The sequence below is a fragment of the Plecotus auritus genome, assembly GCF_963455305.1.
Source record: "Plecotus auritus genome assembly, chromosome: 3".
Classification (NCBI taxonomy): Eukaryota; Metazoa; Chordata; class Mammalia; order Chiroptera; family Vespertilionidae; genus Plecotus; species Plecotus auritus.
In genome coordinates this window covers 29618475-29635067 of record NC_137772.1, presented here as the reverse complement: position 1 = coordinate 29635067, position 16593 = coordinate 29618475, and the positions used below count along the sequence as shown (strand labels likewise).

At 42.6% G+C, this 16593-nt stretch overlaps 1 protein-coding gene across 2 annotated transcripts in view; it reads right to left on the bottom strand.

Annotated features, from left to right (window-relative positions):
- Positions 1–16593, bottom strand: part of PSD3 (pleckstrin and Sec7 domain containing 3) — a 532096-nt gene that overhangs the window by 366962 nt on the left and 148541 nt on the right. The window contains exon 1 of one of the 2 annotated variants that reach the window (XM_080660414.1): positions 4393–4590. The exons of the other annotated variant lie outside the window; for it this stretch is intronic. Coding sequence (XP_080516540.1) covers positions 4393–4413 — 21 coding nt within the window. The 5' untranslated portion in view covers positions 4414–4590. Of the gene's footprint in view, positions 1–4392; positions 4591–16593 lie in introns of those variants that run through there. 2 annotated transcript variants of the gene reach the window in all.

Genomic DNA, 16593 nt, shown 5'->3' with positions numbered 1-16593 from the left:
CACAGAATCTAAATATTAGAACCAAAAAGCTCAGTTTCTGCAACACACAATGCTAACTTGGAGAGCATAAAAACAGAAGGGTGGTTAAGGAAATCGGACTGCCCAAGTTTCCACTCGGCTCTGCCACTTACCATCTATGTTATTTAACCTCTCCAGACTTCAGAAGAGAGATTACAGTACTGACCTCATGGGGTTGTCATGGGGAATAGAGGGAGGTAATCTGTGTTAAAGCACATAATAAGATCTCAATAAAGAGTAGGTGTGCTGGTAACAATGCATCATACCTGAAAACATTACTTAAACATGCTCCAAAAGTTAGGACTTAAGATTAACCTTAAAGGAAAATGCTTCCCAGACAACCCACATGAAAATACTATGTAAAAAACAGTGCCCCAGGCTCAGGTCAAAATGTTGACCTTCCCACTAAATCCCAAACTCCAATAATGAACTTTTTAAAATATCCATGAACATGGCCCAGCTGGCATGGCTCAGTGGTTGAACATCAACCTATGAACCAGGAGGTAATAGTTTGATTCCCAGTCAGAGCACATGCCTGGGTTGCAGCTGGATCCCCAGTATGGGGCATGCAGGAGGCAGCCAATCAATGAATCTCTCTCGTTGTTGATGTTTCTGTCTCTCTTCCCCTTTCCTTTCCTCTCTGAAATCAAGAAAAATAACTTTTTAAATAAAAATAAATAAATAATAAAATATCCATGAACATGTACAAATTATTCATCTCACTGATTTGTAGCCAGAGAAAAGGAGTTTAAAACTAGATGGTTGTTCACAGATAAGCTGGCCCCTGGCCAGGGCCTGGGTCTCAAGTGACGATGGGGGAAGAGGAGCTGGTGACTCCCTCACAGCATAGGTGTCCTCCAGAGAGAAAATGCTTCACCACCTCTGTGCCCTGAAGTGTCAACAAAGTCCCTGCCCGCTTGGCACCAATGGGCCCCAGTTTGCTGACCTTCTGGGCCCAGTGAAAAACAAAGACTGCAGGCTCATGTGCTATTTTTATATAAATAAGATAATATAAGCAAAGATTAGTTATTAATGATCTGAGTCACACCTTATTTTTGAACGAGGCATGCAAATTTTTTAATTTGGATTTAGGTATAACTTGTTAACTGCATACTGCAAATTATCCTTTTTCTCCACTATAACCTGCAACAGTGGTTGGCATTGCCACTTGCCATTGCAACTAGCACCAGTAAATTTGGAGAGGGTGGGAAATGTCCTTGGAAGATGATCTTATAACTCAGAAACACAGGAAAGGTACAAAGGCATACACTCTCAAAAATAATGACACCGCTGAAGTTCTCTCCAACAAATCTCTGAGCCTGCATACAACATCGTACACAATACAAGCTGTTGAGACGTGGACACTCTGAACAAATGCTCTGGAGAATTTCATCTGGATCCTGTACTCCCCTAAAATAAGGTTAGGCTGGCTTAACTGTAAAAGAACTCAGAAAGAAGTGAGAGGCAGTATTCAGGGTGAAACCACCTCCACTCCAACGTAGCAAAGGGAAGCCAAGGACTGCTCTGCTTGACCCAGACTGCAGGGGAAACCTGGAATGTGGAGAACCCTCAAAGTAGCAGTGATCTGAGATTAGACTGGACCCCAGCCTTCTATGAGCCTGATTCACATGCTCAGGTAGACAGATTGTGGTCGCCTACTGATCACCAGATTACTTTTCACAAACTGCTTAAACCTCAATCATGTCTGAATTCATTTCTAAAAATTAGGAAGGATCACATTCCATTACTCACCTCCTAATCCAACCCAAGCCCAAAGAAATGCTCTTTTCATAATTGCCAAATGACAACATTACCTCAGGTAAACCTCAAACAAACCAGTCTAGAGGCCAAAGCACAGACACATAGTAATGTTCACACGGTTTTTGCTTCAGCACTTCTTAACCAGGACTAAGATCAGCCCCTTGCCACACACACTAGGGTCTTAGTTTATGAATAATGTGTGACAAATGACTCCAGAATTTCTGAAAGAAAAATAAATCACCTCTAAAAGCAGTGATGCCCTGGATGTATTTTTTTAATGTAATGCTAGGCTAAATCCCACTCACATATTTTCAATCAGGGTTAGCGAACAAATATATCAACATTTTAGAAAGCAAATAGAGCCGTTCATGGACAGTAACTCCAAATTTTCCTTTTTCAATGAGCTGATTTTCTGTCTTATCTCATTTTTATTTCCAAATCCCCAAGACTGACTATCCTATAAGGATTTCCAAGGTATCCCATGTTTTTAATGGCTAGTATTTAAGCAAAATTGAACCTCTTGAGTACAATATTCATTGTAAAGTACATATTATTCTTTGGTCACAAATAAAGTGAACAGTACCAACAAAACTATTCTTAAAGCCAACATACATTCAGATTTTCGAATCAAGCTTCTTATGCTTTCATTTTTTTAAAAACATTCAACTGTGGAATTTCACCTTAAAATAAGGTTGTTTTAGCTTTGCAGCTTTAATCACTTCCCCACATTCAATGGCAAGAAAAGAATGCTGATCTGTTCACAGAACATACAAAACTGAGAGATATTCAGAATGTGAAGTAAGAATGTATCCCTGAGTAAGTAATGCATATACATGTTTAGGCATGAAACCGTAAAGAGCTAGATCCAGATGGCTCTGAGAGCTCATCTACCCAATTCCCTCACCCTGTAGAGGAGAACATTTTAGCTGCAGAGGTTCAATGATATGCCCAGGAGACTGGCAAAAACTCACCCAGTCAGTGACCAAACCTGTAAACCAGGTGTCCTACCTACTAGTCCAAGTGCTTTCCATGGTACCACTCTGCTCCTTTTAGCACAAAAAGGATACATTAGTGAAATATTTACCAAACCAGACAAAAACCATACAGGGTGGGGCAAAAGTAGGTTTGCAGTTGCTCAGACAGAAAATAATACAGTAATCAATAAATGATAATACAATAAACTGTTTTGCATATTCACAACTGTAAACATACTTTTGCCCCACACTCTATATTTGAAACATGATTTGTGGATGGATATAAGAAAGTTGTAGAAGGACATGCATCCAACCACTAAAAATTGGTTGGGAAGGTGTAAATTTATTTTGCAGTTTTGCTGGTTCTGCTGAGTATGTTGCATTTTTTAAGTGCCAACGAGGAATTCACTGACTTTTTAAAATATCTCTTGTTTTGTAAAAAAAAAAAAAACTCTTAGAAAAGAAAGGATGATAAAGTATTTCTTGGAAGAGGAGAGAAAGTGCAGTCCTTTCTTTCAGCAGGGAACATCCTCCCCCCACTCCCCAAAAGCCAGCCAAACCCTCCCTCCCCTTCAAGATGCAGCTCAACTGCCAGCTCCTCTCAGAGGACTTCCAAGCCCTTAGGCCAGAACCTCTGCTTCCTCTGGGTTCCTCCATCATAACCTTTGCAAAAGTCTCTCCTACTAGAAAGCATGCTCCTTGACAGCAGATGTCCTGTCTCACTCACCTGGCTATGGGACTATGCAAAGTCCTTTGCACATATTATATTCAATTACAGTTAATGAGCTGAAGCATTTGTTCCCAGAATCCCACTCAGAGTAATTTTCCAGATCTCCCTCTTCCCCACACCAACACCTGGACCGGCTCAATAGTTATTCCGGAGTGGAAATCCTGGATCCCACTGTCAGGCAAACCAGTCTCTGGAAAATGAAATCGTAATGACCATTATATACTCTGCCTACTTACAGGGTGTTTAACATCCTTTAACATCCAGGGGAACGGTAAAACGAAACATGTATTATTTATTTAGGTCGCCGACAACATTCTGAAGCCACGTCCTCTAAACGTTAATCTTTTCCTTTTTAAATCTCAGAACACCATTTGCCAGCCATAACGTCTAGCTGGAAACAACGGATAACGTTAAATGCATGTGAAAAAGAATGAAACGTCTTGAAAAGCTACCGGGGATATTAGACCGAATAGTAATCTTCCGTTGTCTCTGAACGCAAGTTTGTGGATTTTTTCTTCCTGACAGAGAAACGTGATAGTCCCTTCATACAAGAGCTGACCTGCGGAGCAAAATCGGCACATCGGGTCCTCTTCTATGCTCGCCTTCTTTTGATCATTAAGCAAGAACGAGTACTCAGACTTTCTTCCAAGTCTCGGGCTTTCAAAGCGGAGGGTTGCATTAAACCCCTAAGCCTGAACACCACAAAGTTGACCCTTCTCGGCTTCTAACAAACACAAAGAAAGAAAGAGCAAAAGGAAAATCGCTACCAGACCCTGACCTTAAGGCACAAACACAAGTGGCCCAGGGACCCTGGAGACCTAAGGAGCGACAAAGCCCCCCAAACCCGACCCCGACCGGCCCGCGAGCACCGCGCGACCCCACACGCCCTGGCCCGCGGGTCTCCCTCACCGCGGGACTTCTTCCTTCCATCTTCCATCGCCCGCGCCGGACCCGCCGCCGGCCCGGGGAGCCTCAGGGCGCGACTGCGGGCGGGCGGGCGGGCGGGCGGGCAGCCGGCGCGCTCCGGGTCGGGCTCCTGGGACTGCCGACGGGCGCGGGCGAGGAGCCCGGCGGCGGAGAGCGGCGCGCGCCCTAGCGGAGGCTGCCGCGCGGCCCCCGGCGGTGTCACAGCGACGGCGGCGGGGGGCGGGGTCGGCGCAGGGGCGGGGCGGGAGGCGGGCCCGGAGGGGAGGGGAGGGGAGGGGAGGGGAGGGGAGGGGAGGGGAGGGGAGGGGAGGGGAGGACCCGGCGGGGTAGGGAAGACTAATGGGGAGAATGGGGTAATGGGCGGAGGAGATGGTACCCCGGGGGTGTGGGCAGGAGGGCGGAGTCGGGTAGGGAAGCCGAGGGGGCGGAGAGGGTAGGAAGGGTTGGGACAGGAGCGGAGGGGGAGGAGCGCCAGGAAGGTGAGCGAGTGGAGGGGGCGGTGCCCCGGGGAGACCGGGGATCGAAGGGGTTAGAGGGGGAAGGAAGAGGTGGGAAGGGGTGGGAGAGGCGCGGAGAGGGCGGAGCCCCTGGAGTAGAAGGGGGCGGGGGAGGGACCCCTGCAGGCTGAGGGGGGAGGAGGGGGGAGAGGAAGGGAGGAGTGGGGGGGCCAGGGGAGGCTCGCCGGGAAGAGGGGGAGGGGGCAGGGGAGGCCGGGCGTCCCCCTGCCGCCTCCGGGCACCGGCGCTCACCGTGTACCCGGCGGAAAGCTGCCTGTTGCCTTGTCTTTAACAGTTTTCCCACCCGAGAAAAGTGAGAGGCTCTTTCGATGGTGTTTCCTCTGAAGAAGGGCCACGTGAGGGAGGCCGCGAGTTGGGCGCCTTCCCGCGTGGCCCCGGGACCGGCGCCCAGGAGTCCCTACGGGTCCGGGGCCGCGAGGGGGCGGCCTCCTGGGTCCGTGTGGTGCTTTGCCTCTTTAGGGAGCTCTACGGGCGACCCATAAAAGATCCATTCCCCCTGAAGGCGGGACCCGCCTGAGAGGACTGGCGCCCACATCCACCCTGCAATCTTGTCCCGAGAAATTCTCCCTTCCCCTTGACTGTGTGCGGTGGAGGCAAGGTCTGGAAAGGCGCCCTCCTCCGGCAAAGGGTTCGGAAGACCTAAAAACCAGCCCCTGTAAGGTCCATTGCAATCAAAGAGCGCTTCACCTTCAAGTTCACCCTTTGCCAGATCTAAGCACCTGGAGGTCGAACCCCAAGTGACCGGTTGCATGGTGCTTATGGTATGTGTGTGTTACAGCTTTAATGTCACGAAGACTAGACTTACTTTCTGTGACAGTAGAAGATGCCCAAATAAAGGGAAGTCACCAACATGGCCAAGCTTTGAGTTGGAGATGGAGAGTCAAGTTCCTTGATGGTCCCAGGAACCAGCCCACCAGGACTGGATACAGCGAGTCTCCAACTTTCGCTTTGACTGTCCCATTTACATCTACCAGTCAGCCAGTGGCACCTGCCAGAGGAGCCGGAATGGGGGTGTGGATGAACTTATACAAATTCATTCCAGCTTCTGAAAAATGACCGAAGTCCACGCACTCCCTGCTAGAGCAGCAGTTTGGTCAGATGTGTAGGTTTTAAAGCACTCCAGTTACACGGGTATATTTCTCCTTTATAAATCCTACCTTCACCCTTACAGAAACACCCCACGAAGACAACCCCTGTTTGCCTATTCCTAATGAACTTCGGTCTTCTTTGAACCTTGGGGGGTCTCATGATTTTGTTGACAAGGAATCAGGAGTAAGAACATGTAGTCAAATAGTTCCTACCTGGGACCTGACCACTGGCCTGGTGGCCTTTAATTGGTAAAGTAACCAACATCACCTAAAGGATTTTAAGCTGAATCTAAAATTATACCAACTATTCCCACGCATAACTATTCATATAGGAGGCAGAGTGGACCTAGATGTATATGAGTTTACTAGTTAAGGGACCTGGGAATAGATATTTTAATCTAAGCCTCTGTTTCCTCGATTATAAAATGAGGATAATGATAATGTGCAGAATTGTGATTAGCATGACACATTATGTAGAGCTCCTGGTCTACAGTAAAGCTTCAATAAAGGGGCATTTCAAAAATTAAGCAAGCAATAGAATACATTTCTCATTTTCATCACAAAGGAAATGTATTTTGTGTATAACTATTGTTGGGCTTTTTAAAATATTGAAAATAGAGTAAGAATCCCCATTTCTGCTAATCTAGCTCCCAGAAATCCCATGTTCCCAGCTCAAATGATCACAGCAGTGCTCAAGTTCAGTATCAGAATACACACCTTGGTAAAAGGAAGGAGGTACACAGGCCAGCTGAACAGCAGCCTGTAAAAGAGGCCTGGGCTGGTCTATATTTGTTCAGTACTATATTCCTCCCCACATTCTACCCATGAGCCTAGTGTTTGTGGTGGGGAAAGAAAGAGAAACTATAAAGTAGGCAAGATGTCAGGTGCTGGAGGTCGAAAGAATTGAAATGGAAGTTAAAATTCCCTCATGCATTACTCATGCATACAGTTAATCCTTCCAATTCTGAAAACCAGTTTAAAATAACAGATTGTGGAATAATTTATTTCTTTGGTGCAAAACTGAATATTTATTTAGAATGGAGGCAATCTTTTCAAATACAAATTCATAAAAGTTGACAAATTTCACACATCACCAACTCCAGAAAAATCACACCTTTTTACTGACTGCCTTCAAAATATTTTTATTAATTAACCTCCTCAAATACCTCTTTAACACTTTCCCCAATGTGTTTTGGCTGCATGCTTTTGATCACTCCTTTGGAATAGTTTTTCTTAAACAGCTTTATTGAGATACAATTCACATACCACACAACTCACCAATTTGAAGGGAACAATTCAATGGTTTTTGTGCAATTGTCACCACAGTCAGTTTTAGAAAACTTTTATCATCCCCCAAAAATCCCTATACTCTTAGCAATCACTCCTGTTTTCCCTCAACCCTCTTAGCCCCTGGCAACCACTAATCTATTTCCTGTCTTTATGGATTTGTCTATTCTGCACATTTCGTATAAATGGAATCACACACTCTGTGGTCTTTTTGTGACTGGTTTCTTTCACTTACCATAATGTTTTCAATGCTCATCCATATGCAGCTTGTATCAAAACTTTATTCCTTTTTTATTGCCAAATAATATTCCACGGTATGGATAGGCCACATTTTATTGATCTGTCCATCAGAGTTCTTTCCACCTTTTAACTCTTCTGAATAATGATGCTATAAATATTTTTGTACAAATTTTTGCATGGATGTTATATTTCCCTTTCTCTTAGGTATATACCTGCAGTAGCATTTGCAGGCCATAAGTAATTCTATTTAACTTTATTGCCAAACTGTGTTCACAGTGGCTACATCATTTAATATTCCCATCAACAATAGTTCCAATTTCTCTACATGCTAACCAATACTTATTTTTGTCTACTAGAGGCCCAGTGCACAAAATTCGTGTGGGGGGGAGGGCGGTCCCCTCAGCCCAGCCTGCACCCTCTCCAATCCAGGACCCCTCAGGGGATGTCCGACTACCAGTTTAGGCCTGATCCCCAGGGACATCCCTCTCACAATCTGAGACCACTGGCTCCTAACTGCTCACCTGTCTGCCTGCCTGATTGCCCCTAACTGCCCCCCCTGCTGGCCTGGTCACCCTTAGCTGCCCCGCCCCCGCCAGCCCAGTTGCCCCCAACTGCCCACCCCCACCAACCTGGTCGCCCATAAATGCCCCCTCATACTGGCCTGGTCACCCCATACTGCCCCCCCCCCCGCCTGCCTGGTCACCCCCAACTGCCCCCCCCCCCCCCCCGCTGGCCTGGTTGTCCCACACAGCCTGTTTGGTCATCCGTTCAGTTGCGATGGTCACTTAGCCTTTTATATATATAGATACCAACAGCATACAAATAGTTAATATACTCGACTAGAGAACATTAAATCTTGTTGTATTCTTAGCTTCTAGAACTGCACCTGGTGTATAGTAGGTACTCAATAAATAATAGTGTATTGAAAATTGCCATTATTTAAGGTAGAAATATTCACGTTAAATATACAACAAATTTGTAGCTCATTTATACAACAATCTAAAATCACACTGTACTTGAATTTCAGTAGCCCGAGGTACAACTAAGAGGATATGTCTAAGACAAAATTCACCATGACATCTCACTCTGCTGAATACTGATTGAATGTTGAATGGATAAGATGATTGGGAAACAAGAAACAAAGAAAAAATGTGGTTAGTGTGCTTAGGTGCCTGAGAAATATTTATTGAACATTTACTATGTGCTTGGTATAGTTTACTGACTGTAGCAGTAAACAAAACATCCCAGTCCTCATGGAGCTTAGAGTCTAATGAGTTTGGGGATACAGAAAATAAGCAAAAATAAATTAATATATATGATATCTTATGGTAATAAGTGTTTTAGAGAAAAATAAAGAAAGAGGATAAGGAATAAAGAGTGTGGCATGGGTGGGAGTAGATGGTTGTAAAGGGTATTCAGAGAAGACTACACTAGGAAGGTGAAATTTGAGTAAAGACCTAAAGGAGGTGAGAGAGGCAAACCATGCAGATACGTGAGGAACTGGAAGTGCAAAGGCCCTGAGCCCTTGCCTGGTGGGTTCTGGTCACATCAAAGAGGTCAGTGTGCCTAGGATTGAGTGAGAGGAATGGTAGTAAGAGATGTGATGTGTGGGGTCTTGTAGGTCATCGCAAGGATCTGGGCTTTTAACTGACTTTGGAAGATTTTGAGCAGAAGAGTGATATGATCTGATTTATGTTTTACCAGGATCACCCTATATGATGTGCCAGAAGCAGGGAAGTGAATTAGGAGGCTAATGCAACAGACCAAGAAGAAGATGATGGTGGCTTAGGCCAGGTGGTAGCAACAGAAGTGGTAAAATGTGTTCAGATTTTGGTCATATTTTGAAGGCTGAGGGAACAGGCTTTGCTGATGGATGTAGGGTATAAGAGAAAAAGAGTTAAGGAAGGCAGCAAGGGTTTGGGAGTAAAATACTAGAAAGATGGAGTTGCATTAACTGATATGGGAAAGCGATGGAAGGAGCAGGATTGGGTTGGGAGATGAGGCCCTCAGATTTGCATGTGCTCAATTAGAGGTGCGTTTAAAATATCCAGCTGAAGTGTTGAGTAAACAGTTGGGTATATGAGATCAGAATTCAGGGAAGAGGCCGGTGCTGGAGCTATAAATTTAGGAGTCAGAGTAAAGATGGTATTTATACCAATGAAGTTAAATGCGATCACTAAAGGAGTGATGGTAAAGAGAACAGAGGAGAGGCCAAGGCAACACTGAGCAGTTAGGGAGTAAGAACCAGTAGAGGAGGCTGAAAAGGAGCAGCCAGTGAAGTAGGAGGAAAACAAGTAGGTGTTCTTCAGCGGAATATTTTCAGGTTATTCCTACATGAAACTTTTCCCTCCCTAACATTTTTAATTAGCACTTTCTCCGTACTGTGCTCTCCCTACATCCTGCAATCATCACTTCTCTTTTTATCCACACATTCTATTATTTTGAAGAAGAATGGAAGATAGTGTGGTATGCCTATAACTCTAGCAATTCCTCACTTTGTCTCAACCTATATTTTTATGCCTGACCTGGTTATTAATATCTGTTCACTAATTGTTTTGGAAAAAAATAATTACTTCTAGAATTAACTAAAAAGATATTTAATGAATATATGTTTCCAGGATGATAAAAATAAACTCTTTATTAATTAATTTATAATTTATCTATTTCTGTGTTACAAAAGAAAGTAACTGCCAAACATAGCATCTTCAATTTTAACAAGAAAAAAATCTAATGAAATCAATATACGTATTAGAATCATGATGTTGAATAAATCCCAGTCCTGGTGTAACCAATACTGTCTTTATGATCTCTCCATTCAGGGAGAGAAAGTTTTCCCTGGCATTATATGACAATTTGACAGGCCCAGAGCTGTTCAGCTCACTCATAGGCCCTCTAAACACAGTGTCAATTCAGTAATTAAACTAGCCAGTCCAAACTTGACCTAGTATTAAATCTTCTTCCTGCTTAACTGGCAGTGTGCAGTGGTAAAGAGAGGATGAGTAATGTCCTCTGTTCTTGCAGCCCTAGGTACCCAGTACCTCCTCTTCCTGCTGAGTCTCTCTTGCAGCCCTAGGTACCTCCTCTTCCTGCTGAGTCTCTCTCTCCAGCCCACCCTATTGGATAAACCCCAGAAGGTAGACTATAGTCCAACTCTCTGGCACATGGCCCACAACTAGACCCCAAGAAACACTCACTAGTCCCTTGCTTCAGGCACTCTGAAAGTGCAGGCTAATCCCAACCATGCAGCAGGGGCTCTTCCCCTTCCCCAAAAGCACTCATCAACTCTCACACGCAGTTTCCTGGGAAGGAACGTCTCCATGAGCTGGCTGGGGCAGGAGTGAGGCCACCATCCTCAGTGTTTTCCAGCTACAGGGAACAATTTAAAATTTCTCTAGGTGGTCACTTTAAGTTCCTTCACTAGGCTTAGGGTTGGAGAGTAACACCTCCTTTCCCCCCTAGTGGACAATAGAGCCAGGCAACAGCGCTCATCACCGTCCCCTCCCACTCTCCTCATTCGCTCACCTCTTTTTATAGCTTTGATCTGACTATGGTGTGGGATCCAAGACTGTGGAACGGGGTCTCAGGACCATTTCCTTAAAAATCTGCACATGGGATGGAGGTCTATCTCCCATTCACTTTGATATCTGTTGCACTGACACATTAGTAGAACCTGAGACAGAAGGAGCCCCGCTCCACCATCCTCTCACACTTCTTAGCTTCAGTCATAGCATTTGTTTTCTCACTACAGATACATGCTTACATACAGTATATTCACATGGACATTTCATTACATGCATTATCTATTGTACCTCTAGATATAGACTTAATCACCTCCAATTTAGATTTATGTGTTTGGAGGTGATGATTCTGAATGTTTGGTACCCTTGGGGACAGATATCACTAAAAAAAAAATAATCCCACATCTGCATTTAGCCCAGTCCACCACAACCACATTGTGAATATTGAGACACTTCTTATTACCTTTTCCTTATACCTGCCCTGTCCAGTTCAATGACTTCTAACCACATATAGCCATTTAAATTTAAATTAAAATAAAATCAAATAAAATCAAATAAAAAGTTTAGTTTCCCAGTCTCACTAGCCACATTTCAAGTGTGGCTAATGACTCCTATATTTAGACACTGCAGATAATGGACATTTTTATAATCATAGCATTCTATTGGACAGTACTACCTCACATGAGGTTTGGCACATAGGAGGCACTGTAATAATGACAAATGAGTTTGGTGAAAAGATTCCATATGATCGCACTGGTTTATTTTTCTGAGAATATGAAGCTTTTTAGTACAGGATATGTACTGACAACCACGATACACAAAAACCAAATCTTTACATAGGGTACAGATGCTTCCTTTCTTCTATTTATTTATTTATTTATTTATTTATTGTTGTTAATCCTCACTGAGGATATTTTTTCATTGATTTTTAGAGAGAGTGGAAGGAAGAGGGAGAGACAGAGAGACACATGGATTGATTCGATTGGTTGCCTCCTGCACACACCGCTACCAGGGCGGGGAACCTGCAACCAAGGTACGTGCCCATGACAGGAATAAAATCCGGGCCATTTCAGTCCTCGGGCTGACACTCTATCCACTGAGCCAAACAGGCTAGGGTGCTACAGATGCTTTTCTGTTTCACACTTGAAAACCTATCTGCATTCTTCCACTGCACCAGAACATGCTTTACCAAAATAAATACTGAAAATATTTGGGAAAAAGTCCCTATTTCCCTCAACAAACAAGTTGAGTACTATTCAGCGCATGAAAAGGAATTGTTTCAAAAGCAGTATTGAAGGGGGATTCCATATAAAAACATTTCTTTGCTGAAATAAGCATTTCACTTAAACTATTTTTCGAGAGTAGAAATGACCTATGGAAATGACCAAGGACTGGGTGTGTTTGAATTGTAAATTTACCCTGGCATCTCTCCAAGAGGACATTACAGCACTGGCACAGCTGCTCTGCAGTGAGTGATGAGGGGAGATAATGAAGAGGACCCCGTGGGCTGCCTGAATGTTGACCAGGAGTCGGGAGACAAAGTCCCAGCTTGCTTACTGTCTAACCATGAGATGGGATCTGCTTGTCCTTAGGCCTTTATTTCCTTTTCGATGAATGGGAAAGATTGGCCTTCCCACTTGCAAAATTCCAGCATTCGTGATTTAAAGAACTTTCCATTAAAAGCAGTCTTTATTTTCACAATCCTCACAGTTTTTCCAGTATGTCTTTAGTGACAATGGCAACTCCCTGAATCTCTCAATGTTCTGAATTGGGACCCCAAGAAACACAGACTAGACAGCACTCCCCAGATGACAACGACCCGCCTTATTTATTTATTTACTTTTTTTCTCTAGCACAGGGTGTATTGCCTGGCTCAGAGGAGGTGCTCAACAAATGTTCACTGAATGCATGCATGAATGAATGAATGAATGAACGGAATGGATTCTTATTTGGGGGAGGGAATAACATGTTGCTTAAGAATTTCTTTGATTTCAATGGTTCTACAGGCAGCAATGTTGGTAAAACTGTCAACAAAGTAGGTAGGAGGACTTAGAATATAACTCTCATCACAAAATGCATGTATTATAAATTCTTACACTTGAAAATTTCTGTAAATTTGTTTATGAAAGGAGAGAGATCTATAAGTTCTCCTCCTACTTCCCATTACTCTCATTCCAAACATAATTGCTGAATTACCTGCAAAAGGTGGCAAGTTCCAAGGGCTGAATTCTGACAGAGTGGCTCTTTTTGAGTCACTTCCCTTCTAAGTTCTGTGAGCCCAGGTATTTTGGTCTATTGATTCATATATATGTACCTTAAGGACCCTGGAGAAAAGAATTTTTTTCTTCTAAATCAATTTCATTAAGGCATAATTTACATACTATAAAACTCACCAACTTTAAATGTTGTAATATTGTGATTTATAATAAGAAGTATATATTTAGTCTTTGCCCAATTCTTGGCACAGAGCTCTTAAATTCTTGAAATTTCCTAATAGATGAGAGCATAAAATTGTCTTTTGTTATGTTAATGCAGTGACTTTTGGAAGGCATCCGAGAATGGGGGCTGGCTGCCAGGAGAACCAGTATCATGTTCAAAGGGTTGGAAGTTTCAGTCTCACCCCCTGGACCTACAGGAAGGAGAGAGGGGCTGGAGGCCAATGATTTAATCAACTGTTCCTGTGTAATGACACCTCCATAAAAACCCAAAAGGACAGAGAGCTTCTGGGTTGGGGAACAAGTGAAGATTCAGGGAGACTGGCACCCTTAGAGAGGGCATGGACGCTCCTTGCCCTTTCCCCATACCTTGACTATGCATCTCTTCCATCTGGCTGCCCCTGAGCTAATCCTTTTTATAATAAACTAATAATCTAGTAAATAAGCTATTTCTTGGAGTTCTGTGAGCTGCTTTAGAAATTAATTAAACCTGAGGAGAGGACTGTGGGAAACCCTAATTCATGGCCTGTCAGTCAAAAGTCTACATGATAACCTGGCCTACTTCACTTGAGATTTCTGAAGTGGGTGAATTGGGGGTGCTGCAGTCTTGCCCTTAGTCCCTTAAGGACGGAGCCCTTAACCGGTGGGATCTGATGCTACCTCCAGATAGATAGTGTCAGAATGTATTTGAATTGTAGGACAAACTAGCTGGTCTCAAATGCTTTTTCTGCATCTATTAAGATATTCATATGATTTTTCTTTCTTATGCTATAATTTTGGTGAATTTGATTGATTTTTAACTGTTAAGCCAACCTTATATTCCAGAGATTAATCTCATTTGATCATGATATATTATTGTATTAGTCTGCTAAAGCAGCCACAACAGAATACTACAGACTTTGTGGCTTAAACAACAGAAATTTATTTTCTCAAGTTCTGGAGGCTAGAAGGCCAATCTCAAGGTAGTAGTAGGGTTGGTATCTAATGAGACCTCTCTTCTTGGCTTGCAATCAACTGCTTACTGTGATCCCATGTGGTCTTTCCTCTGGGTATGCATACTTCTGGCCTCCTTTCCTCTCATATAGGGACACCCACCAGTCCTATTGGAATAGGACCCCACCTTTATGACCTCGTTTAACCTTAATTGCCTCCTTAAAAGTTCCTATCTCCAAATATAGACACAAAACATGGTGTGTGTTTTTTGGGGGTGGAAGCCAAAATTCAGTTCATCAAAATTATACTTTTTATATGTTGCTAGATTCAATTTGCTTTGTTTTTACTATTACTGCATCTATGTTTATCAAAGATATTGGTCTGTAGTTTTCTTTGTTGTAATGAGTATCAAAATAATGCTGGCCTCATAAAATGAGTTAGGAAGTGTTTTCTTCTTTTTTACTTTCTAAAAGTGTTTGTATAGAATAAGTATTATTTCTTTCTTAAGTGTTTGGTATAATTTGTCTATGATGCTATCTGGACTTAGAGTTTTCTTGTGAGAACATTTTAAATTATAAATTCAATTTATTTTAAAAAAACATAATTATATGTAATAATAACATAAAATATATACATCTATGTAATTATTTAGGTTACCTATTCCTTCTTGAGTGAGCTCCTAAAGAATTTGTCCATTTCGTCTATGTTGTTAGGATAAAATTCATATTGTTTTCTTATTATCCTTTTAATGTCTTAAGGTTCTCTCTTTTGTTCTTGATATTGGTTATTGGTGTCTTCTATATTTTTTTTAAATATATTTTATTGATATTTTACAGAGAGGAATGGAGAGCCAGAAACATCGATGAGAGAGAAACATCGATCAGCTGCCTCCTGCACACCTCCCACTGAGGATGTGCCCGCAACCAACGTACATGCCCTTGACCGGAATCAAACCCGGGACCTTTCAGTCCACAGGCCTATGCTCTATCCACTGAGCCAAACCGGTTTCGGCTATATTTTTCTTCATTAGTTTAGCTAGAGGCTTATCAATTTTTATTTCAAAAAATCAACTTTTTATTTCATTTGATTGCCTATATTGTTTTTGTTTCCTGTTTTATTAATTTCTGTTCTTATTGTTTTTTTTTAAATAAATCTTTATTCAGATTATTACAATTATTTCTCCTTTTTCCCCACATAGCTCCCCTCCACCCATTTCCCACCCCACCTTCTGCCCTTACCTCCCCCCCACTGTCCTCATCCATAGGTGTATGATTTTTGTCCAGTCTCTTCATGAACCCCCCATACCCCTTTCCCCCTGAGAATTATCAGTCCACTCCCTTTCTATGCCCCTGATTCTATTATATTCACCAGATTATTCTGTTCCTCAGGTTTTTAATTCACTTGATTTTTAGGTTCGCTTGTTGATAGATATGTATTCGTTGTTCATAATTTTTCTCTTTACGTTTTTCTTCTTCCTCTTCTTTAAGAATACCTTTCAGCATTTCATATAATACTGGTTTGGTGGTGATGAACTCCTTCAGCTTTTTCTTATCTGTGAAGCTCTTTATCTGCCCTTCAATTCTGAATGATAGCTTTGCTGGGTAGAGTAATCTTGGTTGTAGGTTCTTGCTATTCATCACATTGAAAATTTCTTGCCACTCCCGTCTGGCCTGCATAGTTTCTGTTGAGAAGTCAGCTGACAGTCGTATGGGTGCTCCCTTGTAGGTAATTAACTGTTTTTCTCTTGCTGCTTTTAATATTCTCTCTTTGTCTTTTGCTCTTGGCATTTTAATTATGATGTGTCTTGGTGTGGTCCTCTTTGGATTCCTTTTGTTTGGGGTTCTGTGGGCTTCCTGGACTTGTAAGTCTATTTCTTTAACCAGGTGGGGGAAGTTTTCGGTCATTATTTCTTCAAATAGGTTTTCAGTATCTTGCTCTCTCTCTTCTTCTGGCACCCCCATAATTCTGATGTTGGTACGCTTGAAGTTGTCCCAGAGTCTTCTTACATTATCTTCAACTTTTTGGATTTTTTTTTTTGCTTTTTGCTTTTTCGGTTGAGTGTTTTTTGCTTCTTTGTATTTCAATTCTTTGACTTGATTCTTGTGTTCCTCTATTCTGTTTCTGGGTCTCTGTATAATATTTTTTATTTCAGTCAGTGTATGTT